This window comes from Microcebus murinus, chromosome 3 (genome assembly GCF_040939455.1).
Source record: "Microcebus murinus isolate Inina chromosome 3, M.murinus_Inina_mat1.0, whole genome shotgun sequence".
NCBI classification, from domain to species: domain Eukaryota; kingdom Metazoa; phylum Chordata; class Mammalia; order Primates; family Cheirogaleidae; genus Microcebus; species Microcebus murinus.
The window spans coordinates 58,183,658-58,204,755 of NC_134106.1; the positions used below are offsets into that span (position 1 = coordinate 58,183,658).

General features: G+C 41.9%; 2 protein-coding genes and 1 pseudogene across 3 annotated transcripts; 1 reads left to right on the forward strand and 2 right to left on the reverse strand.

The window, feature by feature from the left end:
- Window positions 1-2,669: 2,669 nt before the first annotated feature.
- Window positions 2,670-9,305, reverse strand: SNRPG (small nuclear ribonucleoprotein polypeptide G). Of its 2 annotated transcripts, none has more exons than XM_012750199.3 (4): window positions 9,106-9,305; window positions 6,243-6,265; window positions 5,431-5,555; window positions 2,670-2,849 (listed from the first exon to the last, which is right to left on the reverse strand). In XM_012750199.3, exons 1-4 carry the CDS (start codon window positions 9,135-9,137, stop codon window positions 2,799-2,801), a joined length of 231 nt encoding a protein of 76 aa, XP_012605653.1. In that variant the 5' UTR covers window positions 9,138-9,305; the 3' UTR covers window positions 2,670-2,798. The 2 variants fall into 2 exon arrangements, with proteins under 2 accessions (XP_012605653.1, XP_075856978.1); XM_076000863.1 differs by lacking the exon at window positions 9,106-9,305 and adding an exon at window positions 8,513-8,530.
- Window positions 9,306-12,618: 3,313 nt separating this feature from the next.
- LOC105863264 (hyaluronan mediated motility receptor pseudogene) lies at window positions 12,619-15,904 on the forward strand (annotated as a pseudogene).
- A 336-nt stretch (window positions 15,905-16,240) lies between these two features.
- Window positions 16,241-20,646, reverse strand: FAM136A (family with sequence similarity 136 member A). The gene is given in 4 exon segments (XM_012750187.3): window positions 16,241-16,446; window positions 19,466-19,606; window positions 20,214-20,257; window positions 20,260-20,646. Coding segments are annotated over 4 exon segments (720 nt in total). The 5' UTR covers window positions 20,606-20,646; the 3' UTR covers window positions 16,241-16,257.
- Between the last annotated feature and the right edge of the window lie 452 nt (window positions 20,647-21,098).

Sequence of the window (21,098 nt, forward strand, 5' to 3'; positions counted from 1 at the left end):
AAAAAAAAAAAAAAAAAAAAGTCCTAGAAAAACGCAAGAGCATTTTAAGCTGAACACTTGAGGGAGAACTTAAAGACCATGTTAGTTGGGGACTGGTCCATTTGAACTTTACATCTGGATGTGATCTTCAGTCAGATAAAACTAATAAGGGAGCTGGCGTCTTTATGCCTGGCTCTTAGTAATTTTACACCCTCTTTTGAAGTAAATGTGCTCATGCTCAAAGCCTTGACTTTCAGAATGTTGTCCTTTGATTGCTTCTGTCTTGATATTAATAGGGGTGAAATTTATGTTTTAGTAATTTAACCTTAAGATGTCATACAAAAAATCTGAAGTAAATGAAAAGCAAATATGGGCTATTGAGGTAGAAATTGGCATTCTACTATACCTTCACTTCAGGAGCTTTTAAAAATACTGACAGATCCCCAGAAACAGAGATTCTGATTTAATGGATGGAGGATAGAACCCTTGGCACTGTAACCTTTTAAAATTCCCAATGTGCAACCAGGGTTGAGAATCACTGATATGGGGGCAAAACTGTCTACAAAGGGTTTTTACTGCCTTCAAAGCAGATCCATTTTGCAAGGAATGATTTCTCAATGAGAACTTCAGTAGTAATCTTGATAGTAAGAAGCATTGACAGTCTAACAGCAGAGGCAACTTAGGTAACTCCAGAGTAGTTGGCACTAAAGTAGGATATTCAGAATCACAACAAGCTTGACCAAATGCAGCACATGTTCAAAGTGTTAAATGTTTCAGTTACTGCAGAATTCTGAGTGACAAACCGGTTCCTGAAGTCCACATTGTAATCACATGTAGGGCTGTAAAGCATCCCAATTGATTTTAATATGCAGCTAAAACTTGAGAACCAGTTCTACATCTGTTGTACAGAGATCATGGTTGGCTGTCGTAGGCAATGGTAGAACAGAACAAGTACATGCTTAAGAATTCTAATTATAGGCCGACGGCGGTGGCTCACGCCTGTAATCCTCACACTCTGGGAGGCCGAGGTGGTAGGAATGCTTGAGCTCAGGAGTTTAAGACCAGCCTGAGCAAGAGTGAGACCCCGTCTCTACTACAAATAGGAAGAAATTAGTGGAACAACTAAAAATATACAGAAAAAATTAGCCGGGCATGGTGGTGCATGCCTGTAATCCCAGCTGCTCGGGAGGCTGAGGCAGGAGGATCACTTGAGCCCAGGAATTTGTGGTTGCTGTGAGCTAGGCTGACACCTCGGCACTCTAGCCAGGGCAACAGAGTGAGACTCTGTCTCAAAAAAAAAAAAAAAAAAAAAAAAAAAGAAAAATTAGCTGGACATGGTGGCACATGACTAGTCCCAGCTGCTCCAGAGGCTGAGGCAGGAGGATCACTTGAGCCCAGGAGTTTAAGGTTGCTATGAGCTATGATGATGCCACTGCACTCTAGCTGGGGCACCATAGCAAGACGGTCTCAAAAAAAAAAAAAAAAAAAAAAAAATTCCCAGTAGGGCATCTGAAATTGCTTTCTCAAAACCGAAACAGGTTATTAATACACCAGGCATATTAGGTAGTTTTAATGGTACTACAGTATGAAGCAATTTTATTGGAAGAAAAAAAATACTACCAGGGATTGCCACTCCAGTCTTCTTTACAGAATAAACTGGTAAAAATGATGCGGTGGCTGAATGAAAGCCAGCTCTACTCCAATGATTCTCCAATGCATGAATTAAGCATGCATCAGAATTTTCTGGAGGGCTTGTTAAAGAATTGCTGGGCCCCACCCGTACAATTTGTTTATTCAATAGATTGGTAGTAGGATAAGAAAAATTTACATTTTTTAAAGTTCCCAGGTAAAACTACTGTTCTAGGAATCGCACTTGGAGAACTAGTTCTACAATTTAGCTCTGTTGTTGCAAAAAATCAATGTCAATGATTCACAAAGAGTTGCTGAAGAATGGACGAATAGAAATGTACTGGACTTCACGTCAACTTTCCTTATTGTGATTAAGTTAGTTTGATCCCTCTAGCTGTTCTTTTGTTGTAAACATTTTCTATAAGTAGGAAATACCATTTTAGAGAGAGAAATACATATAATAGCCATTTACTATGTTCTGTGTTTTACAAAAATCTCACATGTGTATATTCCCTTCTGCACAGTTTTATAATATATCTCTTATTTGAGCTTGTGGGGCATAAAATTCATGAATAGATGAATATATTGTGGACACCACCACTTCTCACTACCCTTTCTCTATGCACAAAGACCACAATACACTGCAATATTTTTCTATGGAATCCTATTTCCACTCTTGTATTCAAATTTCTCCCCACTTAATGATTATGTTCAAAATAAATAACTATGGCATTACTGTTTTACTTCTGTTGTACTATATTTGGAATACAGATGTTCTTGGGCAAGTCAGGAGATTAACATGACTACTGTTAAATTTTCAAAATTATAGTTAATATTTCAGAAGAAACCCATGGATGTTTGCAGGTTCTTTATCTGCTCAGTGTTGAAAGATGGAGAAAAGGAATCCTTGCCATAATCTACATTTAATAAGATTGTTCCATTTTAATGCATAAAACCCTTTGAAATACATTTCAACCATGAGAGTATTAGTGTCTACAATTCATGTTAGAAAAAGTTAAAATAAGAGTATATATTCTATATTCAGAAAATCTGAGAGAGCATTTTTGATTATTACAAAAGTTTATTTAACAAAAGTTTAATATGAAAATGTACATGACCTGATTTTGACATCATAGTAAAACAGGCCCTTTGGGGAGGGGACATGGATTTCTCTGCGCAACAGCCATTATTTATACTCGTTCCAAGGCTTCTAACATGATGATACTATTTCCTCGTATTACCTAAGAAAGGGAAAAGTAAAACGGAAAACAATTCATTTAGGAGACAGATCAATGATGATTAAAGAATTTTTACCAAATCATTAAGGCTGACAATTACCTTTATGAGATGCCAAGTTATTCATTGACTTGTCTTACTTTTTAAACTGCAAACTGAAATGAACCTCTCTACCCTTATCCTTAAGGGATTGAAAAATTAACGGGAAAGACAGGTACAGAATAGGTTAGGTACAGTTTAAGACCATTCAGGGAACAAACAAGGATGGAAGTTAGTAAAGGCAGGCTTTACGAAAATGACATCTTACCCGGGCCTTGGAAATTGAGTAGAAATTTTTTTTTTTTTTGAGACAGAGTCTGACTCTGTTGCCCAGGCTAGAGTGAGTGCCGTGGCATTAGCCTAGCTCACAGCAACCTCAAACTCCTGGGCTCAAGCAATCCTTCTTCCTCAGCCTCCCGAGTAGCTGGGACTACAGGCATGCGCCACCACGCCCGGCTAATTTTTCTACATATATTAGTTGGCCAATTAATTTCTTTCTATTTTTAGTAGAGACGGAGTCTCGCTCTTGCTCAGGCTGGTTTCGAACTCCTGACCTTGAGCAATCCGTCTGTCTTGGATTACAGGCATGAGCCACCTCGCCCGGCCACACATACATTTTTAATATACTAAGTACCATTAAGAAATTATCATGGCCTCAGTGGGTCACTGACTTGAACAAGGTATTAATGAAACCAACTGTTTCCTTTGCTAAACAATTTCTGACAAAACGAAATTAACATAAACTTAACGTGTTTGTCTTTCTTCCAGTTTCAAAAAAGTCCAAAGTCCACTTCTGTTTTTGCGTTTTCCTTAAAATGTCTTTTTATTAAACACCATAATGTATTATCATTACTTCATTTTCAAAGTGAAGACTCAGCTGCAATTACTATCTGCTGATCAGTTTAAGGGGAAAATTGCCAGAAGGATCCATGATCCAAGGTCAATTCCTTTTCTGATAAAATTCCAATAAGCAGTGTGTCACACAATTGGATAAAAATATTATATTTTCAAACCAGAATTGACATTTAATATGCCAAGGCCTTTCTGAATCCTTTACAGCAAATTTGTTGAGATGAACAAAAACCCCAATCTACCTTCTATTAGAATGAAGACTTCCCAATTTGTAAAAAGAAGGGTCAGAGGAAAATCTTGAGGTATTTAGAAACTGTTTTTTATCAGAACCTGGCTGCCAATAATCCTATCAGCTTTATTCAACAGAAGCTCATAGGGGAATGCAAGTGAAAGGCAGTGAATGCAATTTGGGAATTGGTGTGACATGTAGAGACTCTAAACTGTTTTTTCAGTTATGACTACTTTTTAAAATGTAGCAATGGAAAACCATTTGAAATAAGTAAAGACAAACCCTGGGAAGAGTGATTTTTAAAAAATTACATAGGCAAAGGTGTTAAAAATCGGTCTATCTTCAACTATCTACTGTTCACACTTTATTTATTTATTTTTTTTGAGACAGAGTCTTGCTTTGTTGCCCAGGCTTGAGTGAGTGCTGTGGCGTCAGCCTAGCTCACAGCAACCTCAAACTCCTGGGCTCAAGCAATCCTGCTGCCTCAGCCTCCCGAGTAGCTGGGACTACAGGCATGCGCCACCATGCCTGGCTAATTTTTTGTATATATATTAGTTGGCCAATTAATTTCTTTCTATTTATAGTAGAGACAGGGTCTCGCTCTTGCTCAGGCTGGTTTTGAACTCCTGACCTCGAGCAATCCGCTGGCCTGGGCCTCCCAGAGTGCTAGGATTACAGGTGTCAGCCACCGCGCCCGGCCTACACTTTAAATCACTTATCAGGTATGCTGTCCTATGTTAGACAAAGAGGGATTCAAAGTCTGGGTCTTATTGACAAATATCAAAACTCTTCTTCAGTAGTCATAAACTATGGCCTAATGAATGTAGAAAAGTTTCCTCCTATAATGAGAACTCACTGTTTTTTCTGATTTTCCCTGTTCTTTTCTCATGTCAAATGCTATCATTGTTGATTTTCCCTTGTAACTTTTACCTTGGTTACTTTTAAGTTTGGGGTGTGATAAATCCGACAATCCAGCTTACCTATGTATACAGGTAAAATCAAAGTGTGATTTGTGGACTGGCAGATCTGCATTACCTAGGCAGTTGATAGGAATACAAAACCTCAAGCTCCAACTCACAAATACTGAATCAGAATCTGTATTTTAATAAGATTTTCTGAGGCTGATACGTATGTTAAAGTTTGAGAACTATTGCTGTAATAACTAACTGATTATGGGCCTCTCTTATAAAGCTCAAAAATTATTTCCAACAGCTATTCCAATCCCTAGGACCTTAGAAAGTTCTGTATAGTTGGGACCTGACCTATAGGTAACCGGATATTATCATAGCCAAATGACTGCCATATGTGAAACTATTAATAAAAAAGAGATGCAAAGTCTAATCTGCCTGTGATTTGCTTTTTCTGGGGGTTACCAACTCTAATTCAAGAGTTTGACATAAGGAAATTTAATATACATTACAAAAGAAAAATGAATTGTCTAAGAGAAATCTTATATCTTTACTTACCACCATTCCAATATTGTTCTGTTGCCCACTAGTTGCCATCTCCACACATTCATCTATCACAAGATTCATAAAGGGATCAAATCCCCGTAATATTCCTTGGACATGTCTGCCACCATTTAATTTCACTATTAAAAAGAGAAAAAAAAGTTTTAGTAAAACTACCCACCAACCATCAATTGCTCATTAATAATTAGTTGGGATAAAAAGTTGAGATGTTTGACTCACTATCCTTACTATACGACTAGCATGGGTTACATGTGTTTTATATTTACTTCCATGTTTTAAAGTATCCCATAAAGTAGCATTATCCTTACTTTATAAGATTATATAGTTACTCTATGGTAGAGGTGAGATTCAAACTGAAGGCTGCTTACCTCTAAAGCCCATGGTTTTGACCCACGGATATACTTCAAATATTGTGTGGGTTGGATTTTTAATTAGGTTAACAAATCTGGTTTTCCTGCACACTCCCAATAAACAGACTATTCCTTGTCTAAGTCTTTTGTAGCTTGTTTAAAGGAAAAAAAGTTGATAAATTTTCAAATACCACAACACAGAAAAATCCTGTTAATTTTGTCAAAGTAAGGGAGGACTTATAGGAAATTACTGAAAGTCTGAAGAGCTGTTAAATTTATTAAATATCAGAAATTAGGTAAATAAAATTATCTAGTTAGGAATTTCATAAATCTGCTTACTTAGTGGATATGAATCAGAGATTCTGCATGCTCTAAATTTTTATAAAGTTGCTCCAAACATATACTGCCAAGATACATTAAGAAACTACTAAATAATGAAAAACAAAACAAACTCACATGATAACTTCTTGTCCATAAATCTGAAAAAGCAAAAGGGTAAAGATTATGTAACTGATTTTAAAATTTTAAGCATAAACAAGAACAGAAGTAGGTACATGTAAAATAATTTGCTAAAATCTATACAATAGAATAATGAAATTTAAACAGTAAAAACCTTGTATTGCTGTAAAGGGTGAAGGATTAAGGGGTTACCTAAATAAGATATTCTGTAACCGAATGTAAATTGGGAAGGGGAAAAATTAAAATAAAAATGAAATGCATTTAGACTATATTAATCTCCATTGAGTATGTATAGTAATAATGTGAATTACAAAAACATTCATATTGGCTGGAAGCAGTGGCTCACGCCAATAATCCTAGCACTCTGGGAGGCTGAGGCCGGCAGATCGCTCCAGGTCAGGAGTTTGAAATTAGCCTCAGCAAGAGTGAGACTCCTGTCTCTAGTAGAAATAGAAAGAAATTGGCTGGACAACTAAAAAATATACAGAAAAAACTAGCTGGGCATGGTGGCAAATGCCAGTAGTCCCAGCTACTCAGGAGGCTGAGACAGGAGGATCGCTTGAGCCCAGGAGTTTGAGGTTGCTGTGAGCTAGGCTGAGGCCACAGCACTCCAACCCAGGCAACAGAGTGAGACTCTGTCTCAAAACAAAACAAAACATTCTTATTATTCAATACTGTTGTTCCACTGATCTTTCAATGATTGAATTTTATTTTCTTTCTTTCTTTTTTTTTTTTTTTTTGAGACAGAGTCTCACTTTGTTGCCCAGGCTAGAGTGAGTGCCGTGGCATCAGCCTAGCTCAAACTCCTGGGCTCAAGCAATCCTACTGCCTCTGCCTCCCAAGTAGCTGGGACTACAGGCATGCACCACCATGCCCGGCTAATTTTTTCTATATATATTAGTTGGCCAATTAATTTCTTTCAATGTATAGTAGAGACGGGGTCTTGCCCTTGCTCAGGCTGGTTTTGAACTCCTGACCTCAAGCAATCCACTGGCCTGGGCCTCCCAGAGTGCTGGGATTATAGGCGTGAGCAACCCACCGCGCCCGGCCTGGATTTTCCAATAATAATAGAAAAACAAAGATCTGGTTACCTTTTGGTTATTTCCAAAACTAAATAAACTAAGTTGTAAAGACAGCAAATAGTAATTAAACCATATCCAATTCAATCGGTATTTTACTTTATATTTAGAAAAATAAGTAATGTTGTTTTACTTAATATTAAAGCATCAAGTTTGTATGTTCAGAATAGTTCTCAACACGTGTGTTTTAGTAAATATTTTGAAACTTTAAAAAATTGGAATTAAACAAGAAAATTCCAGTTTAGAGGCATAGTATGAGAACACTAAAGCCATGCAAAGGAGATTTTTGCCTCTTCCAATTATAGGCTAGAAAATATGAAATTTCATTCAATTTTTTTGTATAAGGTATCATAGGATGATTCCAAGATAAATAAAACCTGGGGTCCTGAATGGAAGTGGGAATAGATACATTTACAAAGAAAAATATATTTATGGAGTATGATAAATAACACCATATATTTTAATAAAACATATAAAGCATAGCAAATATAACATACAAAATCTTATTAAATCGGCCAGGCGAGGTGGCTCACACCTGTAATCCTAGCACTTTGGGAGGCCGAGGCAAGAGGATTGCTGGAAGTCAGGAGTTTAAAACCAGCCGTCTCTACTATAAATATAAAGAAATTAATTGGCCAACTAATATATATAGAAAAAATTAGCTGGGCATGGTGCCGCATGCCTGTAGCCCCCGCTACTCGGGAGGCTGAGGGAGCAGGATTGCTTGAGCCCAGGAGTTTGAGGTTGCTGTGAGCTAGGATGACGCCACTGCACTCACTCTAGCCTGGGCAACCAAGCGAGACTTTGTCTCAAAAACAAAACATAACAAAAAACCCCCAAAATCTTATTAAATCCATACAACTTTTCAATTATGTAATATTATTACCACCATTTTATAGAGGAGGAACGAGGATTAGAAAGGTTAAAAAAATTGTTCAAATACACACAATAAGCCAGAAAGTTTGAGAAGAGAACCTGTCTCCACTAAAAATGGAAAAATTAGCCAGGTGCGGCAGCCCATGCCTGTAGTCCCAGCAACCAGGGAGGCTGAGGCAGGAGGATCGCTTGAGCCCAGGGTTTTCAGGTTGCAGTGAGGTATGATGATACCACCGCACTGTACCCGGGGGGACTGAGGGAGTCTCTCAAAAAACAAAAAAGTAAGGATCTCCTATTTAAAGTTTGACTTACCGGGTGTAGGAAAAAATTCCAAAAAACAACGAGCCTTCTCTGATTAGAAAAATGAATGTTCTTAACACAGTTCCAATGTCAGAGCAAGATATCACGCGACACTCAAATTTAACTTAATTACAAGACATTCTCTAAGGTTAAAGGGTTTTTTTTGATTCTGATTCCTCTTGTACTATAAAATACTTGCATACAGCCCCCTCTTTCCTTATAGAATTACTCCTCTAGCCATCTTAATTAGACCATGATGCCATTCACGATGTTCAACAAAGGGTGGTATGCGACATCTTCCAGTAGCGAGGGAGAGCGCGGGGAAGACGAGAGGCCGGGACCTCGGGACTGGAAGGCAAGTCGCCAAATGGAGGAGCCTCGGCTGCCTCGGGTGACCAGCCCGACCAAGCCGACGCGCGGGGTCTGCCCGGCCTTCACGTCCCGACGCGCGAGACCCTGGCCGAGATCCCGGCGGCCTCGGACCGGAATAAGATGAGGTGAAGGGACCCACGCCATTCGGCCCAGGCACGCCAGGCGTACTGGCGGGAAACGAAGGGTGACCTAAGGGACGGGAAAACTTTGGTCCGGCGCTCACACATACTCACTTTTTCAACTCGGGAGGGTGAGCTTTGCTCATGGTATCTACTCCGCGGAGCCAGAGACGACTAGAAACGGAATTTGCAGCCTCCCTCACGCTCCCGCTGTAGGCCCGGCGTCTCGCGTCCGACGTCACTCATCCCCTCAGCCAATTGCTTGTCGACATTTTTCACATTTCACCTCGCGATACTTGGGGAAGTCCAAGCGCGTCTGTCACGCGGAGTTTCTGGCTGTGCGGTCAGGGATTGGCCAGGACGGAGGCGGGGCTTCTAGGCACCTTTCTTAATTCCGTTTCCTTTGTGTAAAATTGAGATAACGGTCCCGCTCTTAGTTTGTAGTGTAAACCAGGGCAGCCCTCCATCTGTGGGTTGGGTCGTTTGTTTTCTTCACATACGCCGAATGAAAATGAGCTCAGGAGAGGGCCCCTTGTATTTCTTTGGCACGTATTCCCGCAGCATAACCCTAGGGTTCCCGTAACATGCAAATTAGCAGCCTTTGCCCCAGAGGAGAGTAAGGTGACTGGGCCTGTCTCCAGGATTTCAGTCTGTTCCCGATTCATGGTCCTTGAATGGTCGGAACGCTGCCTCCAGAACCCCACTAATGTGCCGTTCCCCCGTATGTAAACGTGAGGTGCAGCCACGAATGATCTCTAACATGAGGTATTGTTTTTCTACATCAAGTATCAGTGTAAAAAGTGGTCTCTGACTCATTTCCATTTTTTTAACTTACCCCAAAATAGGAGAATCCAGGATTTACAGGAGAGTAGACCAAAGGAGACCTGTTAAGTAGGGGATGGTTCACCAAAATTCAGTTCATTGCTATTGCTCAGAAACGGCTCTATTTCAATACCGATGATAATAAAGTCCAACCCATCATATATAATAGTTTGTATTCTTTTGGTACTCAAAATCCTAGACACTAAATTTTATCTAGAGGGGTCATAGCAGACTACCTTTCCCACCACTTGCTGTTAGTGTCTAGTGGAAACTAGAGACATGATATCAATACTGAATTTCTCTTGTCATAATGCCCTATCCTTCCCTCAAAGTTTTCCCAATTTACAATGAAGCAGTTCTGACACCTAAACTATAAGAAATAACTAATTTCCATTCTGGACACCTTAAATTTCTTATTTCACACATAACAAGTAGAAGCATACTGAGAAAATTACATATTTGCAGCCCAGATATAAGATAACACAATAGTAAAGGGAAAGTCAAACCTTTATTTATTTCTGAGGCAGTCTTGCTCTGTTGCCAGGGTTAGAGTGCTGTGGCATTAGCCTAGCTCACAGCAACCTCAAACTCCTCTGCTCAAGTGATCTTCGTGCCTCAGCCTCCCGGGTAGCTGGGACTACAGGCATGAACCACCATGCCCGGCTAATTTTTTTCTATATATTTTTAGTTGTCCAGCCAAATTCTATTTTTTTAGTAGAGACGGGCTCTGGCTCTTGCTCAGGCTGGTCTTGAACTCCTGAGCTCAAACAATGCACCTGCCTAGGCCTCCCAGAGTGCTAGGATTACAGGCGTGAGCCACAGCCCCCAGCCAATCTTAATTCTGCAGGCAGTTGTCAAGGAGTGGTACTGACTTTCAGCTTCTGGAGTTGGTCATCTGCATGTCCTTTCCTAAGTCGCCCCTGAAATGATTCAACCAGCCTTCCAGTTGTGCACCATCTAAAGGTGGTTATGTCATCAAAATGTCATTAAGTATTGAAAGGACCAGTTTCCTTTCAGAAATCACAAAGATTAAATAAAGAAAAGAATCTCAACAAAATCCTAATGTTGATAAAGATGCTACCTTGCCTACTTTAGCTAGGCAAGTCAAGACTTTGGAATGAAAGGCTGTAAGCTCCAGTAGCGCAATCGGTTAGCATGAGGTACTTATATGGAATTAAAGGCTGTTAAAGAGAAAGAATCTCTAAAGAATGATAAAGATTGGAAGATATTAGAAAAAGAGATTCGTATTCTTGTGCAGGAACATGCTGCTCAGGACAAGAGGATCCAGGACCTGGAAACTGAATTGGAAGATGGAAGCAAAGCTAAATGCTATAGGCAGGGAAAAAACATCACTCTGCAAATAATGGTTCACTGGAAAATCAGCTTATTGAAATGACGAGGATTAATGAAATCTAAGTTTTTTTTTTTTTTTTTTTTTTTGAGACAGAGTCTCGCTTTCTTGCCTAGGCTAGAGTGAGTGCCGTGGCGTCAGCCTAGCTCACAGCAACCTCAAACTCCTGGGCTCAAGCGATCCTCCTGCCTCAGCCTCCCGAGTAGCTGGGACTACAGGCACAAGCCACCATGCCCGGCTGATTTTTATATTATATATATTAGTTGGCCAATTAATTTCTTTCTATTTTTATGGTAGAGACGGGGTCTCGCTCAGGCTGGTTTTGAACTCCTGACCTCGAGCAATCCGCCCACCTCGGCCTCCCAGAGTGCTAGGATTACAGGCGTGAGCCACCGCGCCCGGCCGAAATCTAAGTTTTTTGAAAATAGTAATAAGAATTTGAGAATTCTAAGCCTGGAGTTGATGAAACTTAGAAACAAAAGAGAAACAAAGATGAGGAGTATGATAAATACGAAGACATGGAGACGAAGCTATAGGTCACCCAGAAGAATCTCAAACAGTCTCAGGGGCAAATAGCCAAACTTGAGGGGAAACTTGTTTCAATGGAGAAAGACAAGATTGATGAAAAATCTGAAATGGAAAAACTCTTAGAATACATTGAAGAAATTAGTTGTGTATCAGATCAAGTAGAAAAATACAAGCCAGGCTGGGCGTGGTGGCTCATGCGTATAATCCTAGCACTCTGGGAGGCCGAGGCAGGCGGATTGCTCGAGGTCAGGAGTTCAAAACCAGCCTGAGCAAGATCCCATCTTTACTAAAAATATAAAGAAATTAGTGGAACAACTAAAAATAATACAGAAAACATTAGCCGGGCATGGTGGCGCATGCCTGTAGTCCCAGCTACTCGGGAGGCTGAGGCAGTAGGATAGCTTGAGCCCAGGAGTTTGAGGTTGCTGTGAGCTAGGCTGACGCCACGGCACTCACTCTAGCCTGGGCAACAAAGTGAGACACTGTCTCAAAAAAAAAAAAAAAAAAAATATCGCCCAATTAGAAGAAAATTTGAAAGAGAAGAATCATGAAATTTTAAGGCTGCAGCACTTTTTTTTTTTGAGACAGAGTCTCACTGTGTTGCCTGGGCTAGAGTGTCATGGCATCAGCCTAGCTCACATCAACCTCAAACTCCTGGGCTCAAGCGATCCTTCTGCCTCAGCATCCCCAGGAGCTGGGACTACAGGCATGCGCCACCATGCCCGGCTAATTTTTTTTATATATATGTGTATTTTTAGTTGTCCAGCTAATTTTTATTTTTAGTAAAGATGGGGTCTTACTCTTAGTCAGGCTGGTCTCGAACTCCTGAGCTCAAATAATCCTCCACCTCGGCCTCCCAGAGTGCTAGGATTACAGGTGTGAGCCATTACACCTGGCCAATGCAGCAGTCTCTTGAAGAAAATATTAGGTCGTCTAAACAAGTAGAAGATATGAATGCTAAATGTCAGCTTCTTGAAAAAGAAAAAGACCACCTTGTAAACAGGAATACAGAACGGGATGAAAATTTAAATGCTGAGATGTAAAACTTAAAAGAGAAGTTTATTCTTGAAAAACAAGAACATGTAAAGCTTCAGCAAAATGAGTTACAAATTGATTCACTTCTGCAACAAGAAAAGGAATTATCTTCTAGTCTTCAGCAGAAGGTATATTCCTTTCAAGAGGAAATTATTAAAGAGAGGAATCTCTTTGAGGAAGAATTAAAGCAAACACTGGATGAGCTTGATAAATTACACCAAAAGAACAAGCTGAAAGATGAGTCAAGCAATTGAAAGAAGAAATAAAATTTAGAACTGAAGAATTCAAACTCCTAGAAGAAAAGCTGAAAGGGAAAGAAGGTGAACTGGAGAAAAGTAATGCTGCTAACACTCAGGCCACTCTGCTTTTGTAGGAAAAGTGTTAACAGTACAGTGCAAAACCTTGAGGATGATACTGCTCAGTCTGAAAGCTATAAAGCATTAATAGCTGCTGAAATAGAAGATCTTAAGCTGGAAAAAGTGGCCAAGGCTGAGAAAAGTGCAGAGGATGTTCAACATCAGATACTGGCAACTGAGAGCACAAATATGCAAGGGTACTTCGAGATCTGCAGACCAAGTCGACACTTAAAGAAGCAAAATTAAAGAAATCAGTTTCTTCTCTTAAAAAAATAACTGATTTGCAGAACCAACTTGAGCAACAAGACAAGGACTGTAGGAAACTGGAAAATGAAGCAGTAAGAAAATCTGGAAGAGAAAATACAATAGCAGAATGAACTGAAGAAATAAGTGTCCTGTATGAAGAACTGTATAATAAAACAGAACCTTTTCAGGTGTCAAAACCCTGCTCTCAGCTTGCTAAAAAAAAAAAGTGAGACAAAACTTACAGAGGAATTGAATAAAGTTATAGGTATCAAGTGCTTTGATCCTTCAAAGGCTTTTCATCATTAAAGAAAATTTTGCCCTCAAAACCACATTAAAAGAAGATCCAGCCTCTCCTTGGAGCTGCGATGATTCTACTACACTCTTGCCCTGGAGACAGAGCAAGACCTTGTCTCAAACAAACAAAAAACCCCACAACAACAAACCAGAGAAAAAGACTGACAAACTAGGGCTTCCAACCTGTGGGATAATAAATACTTTAGTAACTAACATGTGAATGGAGTTCCAGAAAGAGAGAAGAAATAAATTGGTGTAGAAAAATGTCATCAAGAATCCTGTCATCCAAAGATAACCAATTTTAATATTTAATATAGACATTTTCAGGCTTTTTTCCATATACATAAGCACATACAAACACATACCCACACACACACATCACCATGGGATACTAAAATATCTGCTGCTGATAAACTGTTTTTTCCTTTAATGTTATACTGTGAATATCTATGTCAACAAATGTGCATCTGCACAATAATTTTTTTTTTTTTTTGAGACAGAGTCTCGCTTTGTTGTCCAGGCTAGAGTGAGTGCCGTGGCGTCAGCCTAGCTCACAGCAACCTCAAACTCCTGGGCTCAAGCAATCCTTCTGCCTCAGCCTCCCGAGTAGCTGGGACTACAGGCATTTGCCACCATGCCCGGCTAATTTTTTGTATATATATTTTTAGTTGGCCAATTAATTTCTTTCTATTTATAGTAGAGACGGGGTCTCGCTCTTGCTCAGGCTGGTTTCGAACTCCTGACCTTGAGCAATCCGCCCGCCTCGGCCTCCCAAGAGCTAGGATTACAGGCGTGAGCCACAGCGCCCAGCCTACACAATAATTTTTTTTTTGAGACAGAGTCTCACTCTATTGCCAGGGCTAGAGTGCCATGGCGTCAGCCTAGCTCACAGGAACCTCAAACTCCTGAGCTCAAGCAATCTTACTGCCTCAGCCTCCCAAGTAGCTGGGACTACAGGCATGCACCACCATGCCTGGCTAATTTTTTACATTTATATTTTTAGTTGTCCACCTAATTTCTTTCTATTGTTTTAGTGGAGATGGGGTCTCGCTCTTGCTCATGCTGGTCTCAAACTCCTGACCTTGAGTGATCCTCCCGCCTCGGCCTCCCAGAGTGCTAGGATTACAGGCATGAGCCACTGCGCCAGGTATAATTTTTAATGGCTGGTTAATAGCTCATTGTATAATGTAGGCATATTTTTATTCATTAATCTACTACTGCTTAGTTTTTCCCTCCATTTTTGAGCTATTATAAAAATTCTTTGGTTATCCTTATTGCTAAATCATTTCACATCATTATTTTCTTCATTTATATTCCTAAAAATAAAAGTGCTGTGTAAGAGGGTAAAAAAACAAAAAACAAAAAAAACACCAAACTACTAGGAATATATTACCGCCTGGAAACAACAGGCAGGCTATATTATTTCAAGTAACAGGTTGGTAAAAAGACAATGAGGTCCTTATCAAAATGACAAAGTGCCAGGCCAGGGCAGAGACACTGGATGTTACAAATGTCCCGGGCAAAAATGGTATTTGGTAATGGGAGACTGCCCCTCCTTTACTCAAATGGAGTCACAGCTCCTAGCCCAGTTCACTTGCTTTTTTCCCCTTGAAATTCCTATTGCCAGGGGATTGTCTTGATAGGGCTCTGTTAATTCAGTTGGCTAAGTAAGCAATGCCGAGTTTAAGCTTTCACTGCATTCCATTCAAGGAAAACCAGGTTCTTTCAAATCCAGCACTTCACAACTCTCTTCTAATCAGGTAGCCAACAGTTACTCTGTTACTGTTCATATTGGTATATACCAAAATCAAAAACCCTCTTTCTTTTCAAGGAGAAAGTGTTACCATAAGATTGTCCTGTCACTCTGCTGCAGACAGCCTTAGGGCCCGTCAGCCAATAAAAGGGAAGCTCTGCTTCCCATAATCAGTGTGATGTTGCTTCTCATGGTGTCCAGGCTGAAAGACAGTGTAATAATTTTAAAACTGCACATCCACACCTTGATGGTGAGAAAAGAATATCCACAAGGAACCTTTCAAAGTTCTTATCCAAACTACTCTCTGTCCCAACTCCGTATCTTAAATCAACTTTGTGCCCCTGTATAAATAAAACAAAACCAAGTGAAACAAAGACTCAGAAACCTTTCTTTCCCTTTCTAAACTACTGACTTCATGGATTTTGTTTTACAGATTGTGGAAAATGGTGTGGTAAAACTTCCAGTAAACAGGAGGTTGGCAACAAAGAGAAACACTTCTCAAACTCCATTAGATCAGAGGCAGGTTAGAGGAAACTGCCAGTCTGTTGGTACCTGTGTAGTAAGAATTTGGTATTTTGGAAGACTCTGGCTCTGGTATAAGGGAATTTCTTACTGCCAGAACAAGCACTTGCCACATAAAATATAGGCTCTAAATCACACTCCTGTACTATCTCTGACCCAAATTTTATACCGATTTTTTCCATTTCACTTTTCTGGTTTAAAACAAAGAAACCAGTGTCCAGTGGCAAGTGACATATGACTTATGCTCATTCCCATCCTTAATTTCTTCATTCATAAACTTTGCTTAGAAGACTAAAATTCCCATTCCTTTTTAAAAATAGACTCTTGCCCTCAGCCCCGATGGCCACTGGCAAAGACTTTTATTTCCCAATGGATACGAGAGACTCCTTCATCTTCTTGGTCATAGTCGGGATGAGGTGCATGTGGTCATCAACACACTTGGTCACACAACCGTCCAGCTGACGCTTCACCTGAAGCTCCTTACTCCCTGCATCTATGGAATCTTTGGCTTTGTCGTTGCAATGCATGGTGCAGCGGGCCAGGCGGTCCTGTGGCAAGAAGGAAGAGGGTAGAGAGGCTGAGTCTGGCTTCCATTTACTGAGTGCTCATGTGCTAGGCCCTGTGCTATAGCCTTGACGTATATTATCTTCACCCATCAAAGGGACATTCTAGTGTGATTGACCAAGATTGTTGGAGTGAAACAGGGAGGCCCAGATAAGACATTATTTCTAGAAAGGCAGGTGAGTGACAGAATAAATTGTACAGAAGACTTTTCCAGTAAATAAGAGGTCATTAGAGGTTACTGCTAGACTTGCACACATCTTGATTTTTTAATGTCTGTTCTTACTACAGAATAATCTCAATTCAACAAATATTTATTGAGCATCAACTATGTGCTGGGCACTATTCTCTTTTTGCGGAATATAGCAATGAGTAAAACACATAAAGTTCTTGCTAGAACTTACATTCCAGTGAAGGAAGAGAAACAAACAAAGTAAGTAGAAATATTAAATAAATGGTTGGATATATGAATCTGGAGTTCAGGAGTGAAGTCTGGTCTAGAGATACAAATGTAGGAGTTGTCAGCATATAGATGATATTTATAACTGGGAGACTAGAGTAGTAGTTAGAAAGGAGAAAAGGATCAAGGACCACCCTGGGCACTCCAGTGTTCAGAGGTTGGAGAGGGGAAGAGCCAGCAATGGAGGCCAAGAAAGGAGGAAGGTGGAAAACCAGGAAAGTGAGGTGTCCTGGTGGCCAACTGCATATAGTGCTTCAAGGAGGAACGCGATCCACTGTGTCAATGCTACACACAGATCGAGTAACATGAGGACTGAGAAATGACCATGGGATTTAGCCTTATGGAGGTGAGTGGCAAGAGCTGTGGAAGAGGGAGGGAAGATATGCTTTTTTTTTTTTTTTATGAGTCAAGAGTCTCTGTTGCCCAGGCTAGAGTGCCATGGCGTCAACCTAGCTCACAGCAACCTCAAACTCCTGGGCTCAAGTGATCCTACTGCCTCAGCCCCCAAGTAGCTGGGAGTACAGGCATGTGCCACCATGCCTGGCTAATTTTTTCTATATATTTTTAATTATCTGGCTAATTTCTTTCTATTTTTAGTAGAGACGGGTTCTTGCTCTTGCTCAGGCTGGTTCCGAACTCCTGACCTTGAGCAATCTACCCGCCTTGGCCTCCCAGAGTGCTAGGATTACAGGCGTGAGCCACCACGCCCGGCCAGAAAGTATGCTTTGAAAGGACCTAAAAGAATGGAATGAGAAAGTTATATAGCAATCTAAGAATCAAATTTTCAAAGACCCAATCTATACAATTAGCTGTCAAAATGAACACACTGAAACCCTTTGGAGTTCTATGATCTTGAAAAAATTAGTCCTTCATAATGGCAATAATTTTGAAGAGTTTTGTATAGCAGAATGTAAAATTATATCACATTAGGTATAATTTTTCCATGTGGATGGAACTTCAGGCTATGAAAGACAGGTTTGGCAGCAGGTCCTGCTTCTCCTCAAGTTCTAGAAAAATATACTTAGAAGAAGGGAGTAAAATGAAGTTGTGGATACCCTGTGGTCCAGAGAGGGAAAAAGGGAGCTCTTTTATTAATAGCAGCCTCAAAGGGGCTTGTGAGCCAAGCATCAATGAGTCAACAATAACCACGCTTCATATAAGTGACTGCTCCTTAGTGACAGAAGAGCTTCTCCCTGGCTGTAGCAAGTAGAAACAGTCCTGGGTGGGTGTACAGGTCCACTAAGTGGTGGTAGGGTCTTGTTCTAATATGTACCTTTTAAAACTATCTTATGTCACTTTCCTGAAGATTTTGCTGCTTTTAAAAAATTAATTATGTTTTAGGAAACTTTATACTATATAGTAAATATATATTATAGTTGGTGGTTATGGCAAACAACAGCAGCGAAACCACAAACAAGGCTCTTGGTCATGTACTCTGCTAACTCCCTTTATATCATTGTTTCTACTGGAACATATGTGCTCTGGGAAAAACACTGCCCAAACTGTGCTTTCTTCTAAATTCCACAGCAATCAACACAAAGAGGACTTCTACCAAATGTGGGGTTTTCCCCCCACACCAAGCAGTGGATACCAGTTGGGTGTCCTCTAATTCAATTCTGACACCATCTACTTGGAGATAGTATCAGATCCCACACGGTGAGGGAGCTATTCTGCCAACAGCCCTTCGTCCCAACACGTGTCACAAATTCAGGCCTCTGGAGCTTCTGACAGACTAGCTTAAAGTTAGGGTTCCAATGACTCCCTCCCTGTTTGGGTTCGATTTATTTGCTGGAGTGGTTCACTGAACTCAGGGAAACACTTAAGTTACGTTTATAGATTTATTGTAATAGATAACAGATGAAGCGATGCATAGGATGAGGTATGGGGGAGGGGGCGAGAAGTTTCCATGCTCTCCCTGGGTTCACCAACCTCTAGGAAGCCCCTCTTGTTTAGCTATCTGGAAGCTCTCCAAACCCAGTCCTCCTGGGTTTTTACAGTGGCTTCATTACATGGGCATGATTGACAACTGTGCAGGAATGTAATTGGACAAAAAGCACACGATCCAAACCCAGCAAGGCCTGTCTAGCTTCAGATTCTTCCTGGCTTTTCTGCATAGCATTCCTTCCTCCAGGGTCTGGGGTAGGACGCTCTCTGGAAAGAGGGTCTTTTGACCCACAAGCAGATTAGAGTCTTGCCTTGGGCAGGTAAAAGGAGGAGAGGAGAAGGTCAGAGTGACAGATTCTATCTCCTGAGGCCTAAAGGGCCCAACATTATAACAAGGACTATGGGAGTTATGAAATGCCATAGGCACCCTGGATGAAAACCAATATATACATCATAACACCACAATATGGTTCAACTTACAGCACTCAACTTCCAGGATTTTTTCTAAAATTTCAAACCCTGTGAAGACTGGTTGGTCACAGGATTACCACAAATGTTAACAGAAGCCAGACACTAAAGCCAAGAGATATGAACAAATGTTTGTCATCTCATGCAAAAGAGGACATCAAGGACTGCAGTGCTCTGTCTGGGATATTCCTCACCTGGAACTTCTCCAACTCGTTGGTCACCAGAGCCTGAGCTTGTGCCAGAGGTGCATGGCAGCGCTCAATGCACTGGTGCACCTGCTGCATGGAAGCCTGGCTGTCCTCACAACAGCTGGCGCTGCACCGGAACATGAGTCCCTGGGGAGGGAGGGCAGAGTGAGGTTAGGTAAGACAGCCTCTGGGGACAGAGATGACCATGGAGCGGTAGAGGAGTCAGAAGACCACGTCGGTATTTGTGCCTCCCTCTCCACCTTCTGCTTTCACCTTCCCTAAGAACAGACACCAGGTCCTCAAAACCACGACTGGGGAAAACTATCCTAGATGCCTAGCCGAATGTCCCATGCCTTGTTGCTGCTGGCTCACTGGCACTTGTTGCACCGATGGCTGGATGGACCGGGAAGGTGGGGGTGAGTCAGAGGAGAACATGTGCTGAAAACCAGGTGCCCAGACCGCAGGGTTCAGAGGTCAGCAGCCTAGTAAACTGTACTCCACCAGGGGGCAACCGACCCATTAATTAACGACTCCAGGAGCACTATCAGGGAAACCCACAGTTCGGTGAGGGAAGCAGGACCAACACCCATAAAAACATGTAGGGGTCAAAGCAGAACAGCAATAAACCAGCGCTGTGTGAAGCGGAGCTCGGCGCAACAGCAGCGGGCATGACCTGGCCAGCGGGGAGACCGGGAGCCTTCGCCTTTCTGGTCTTTCACCTCGGGCGCGCTTTTCTGGGCCTCGGGCTGCTCACCTGCGGAAGGGGCCGCGCATGAGGCGAAGCTGGGGGGACGAACCCCAGGGCTTCTGTCTCCGGCCCCTGGACCTCCCCCTCCCCCGGGCTGGACTGTGGGGAAACGGCCTTGCGCGTGGCGGGGGCGCACGGCTTTCGCCCTAGCGGCCGGAGCTCCCGAAGCTCCGTGTGAGGGCGCCGCGGCCACCGGGACGCCCGGACCGGGTCTGCTGGGAGGGCGGCCGCAGTACCAGGCATCGCGCGGCGGCTGACGGAAGGGTCCGGCTCGGCCCCCGCCCCGCTACCTGCATCTTCCGGATGTTCTCTCTCTCCAGACTCTTCACCATGGTGTCCACGGCCTCCTGTACCCGCACTTGCGGCGGCTCCGCCATGACGACCCCGCGAGCCCGCATGGAGACCGCGCACGGGCCCGCCCCGCCCCCTCGCCGCCGCTCCCGGCTCGCGCCAACCCTTCCCGAGCCCACGCCGCCCCCTGGCGGCCGAGAGGAGCAACTGCATGCCGGGCGCAGGCGCCCGGCTCCTGCTGGGCTGGGCACACCTGCTTTCCTTCCTTTCTATCCTCCCTTGGTCCCTCCCTTCAGAGTCTTAAAACATCTTTCATGTGATTGATATGTAATTTAATAGATGCCCAGATTTGAGTATACAGCTTGATGAGCTTTAACAATCTTTGCCTTTTCCCAGTGAGTCGCAGCCTTTTCTCCCCCATCCCCACCCACACTGACTCCACTGATCCCCTTTCTGTCACTATAAGCTACATTTTCCCTTCCTATAATTTCATACAGATGTGAGCATTCAGTATGTACTCTTGTGTCTGGCTCCTTTCACTTAGCATGATGGTCGTGAGAGTGAGCCATGCTGTTCCTTTTTGTTGCTGAGTAGAAAGAA

Bases quoted from the DNA above. Each gene is read 5' to 3' on its own strand.
- SNRPG (XM_012750199.3), bottom strand. From the start codon at position 9,137: ATGAGCAAAGCTCACCCTCCCGAGTTGAAAAA. The intron at 6,266-9,105 runs GTGAGTATGTGT...TTGCTTTTTCAG, and splicing joins CACCCTCCCGAGTTGAAAAA to ATTTATGGACAAGAAGTTAT. The intron at 5,556-6,242 runs GTGAGTTTGTTT...TCTTTTTAATAG, and splicing joins TATGGACAAGAAGTTATCAT to TGAAATTAAATGGTGGCAGA.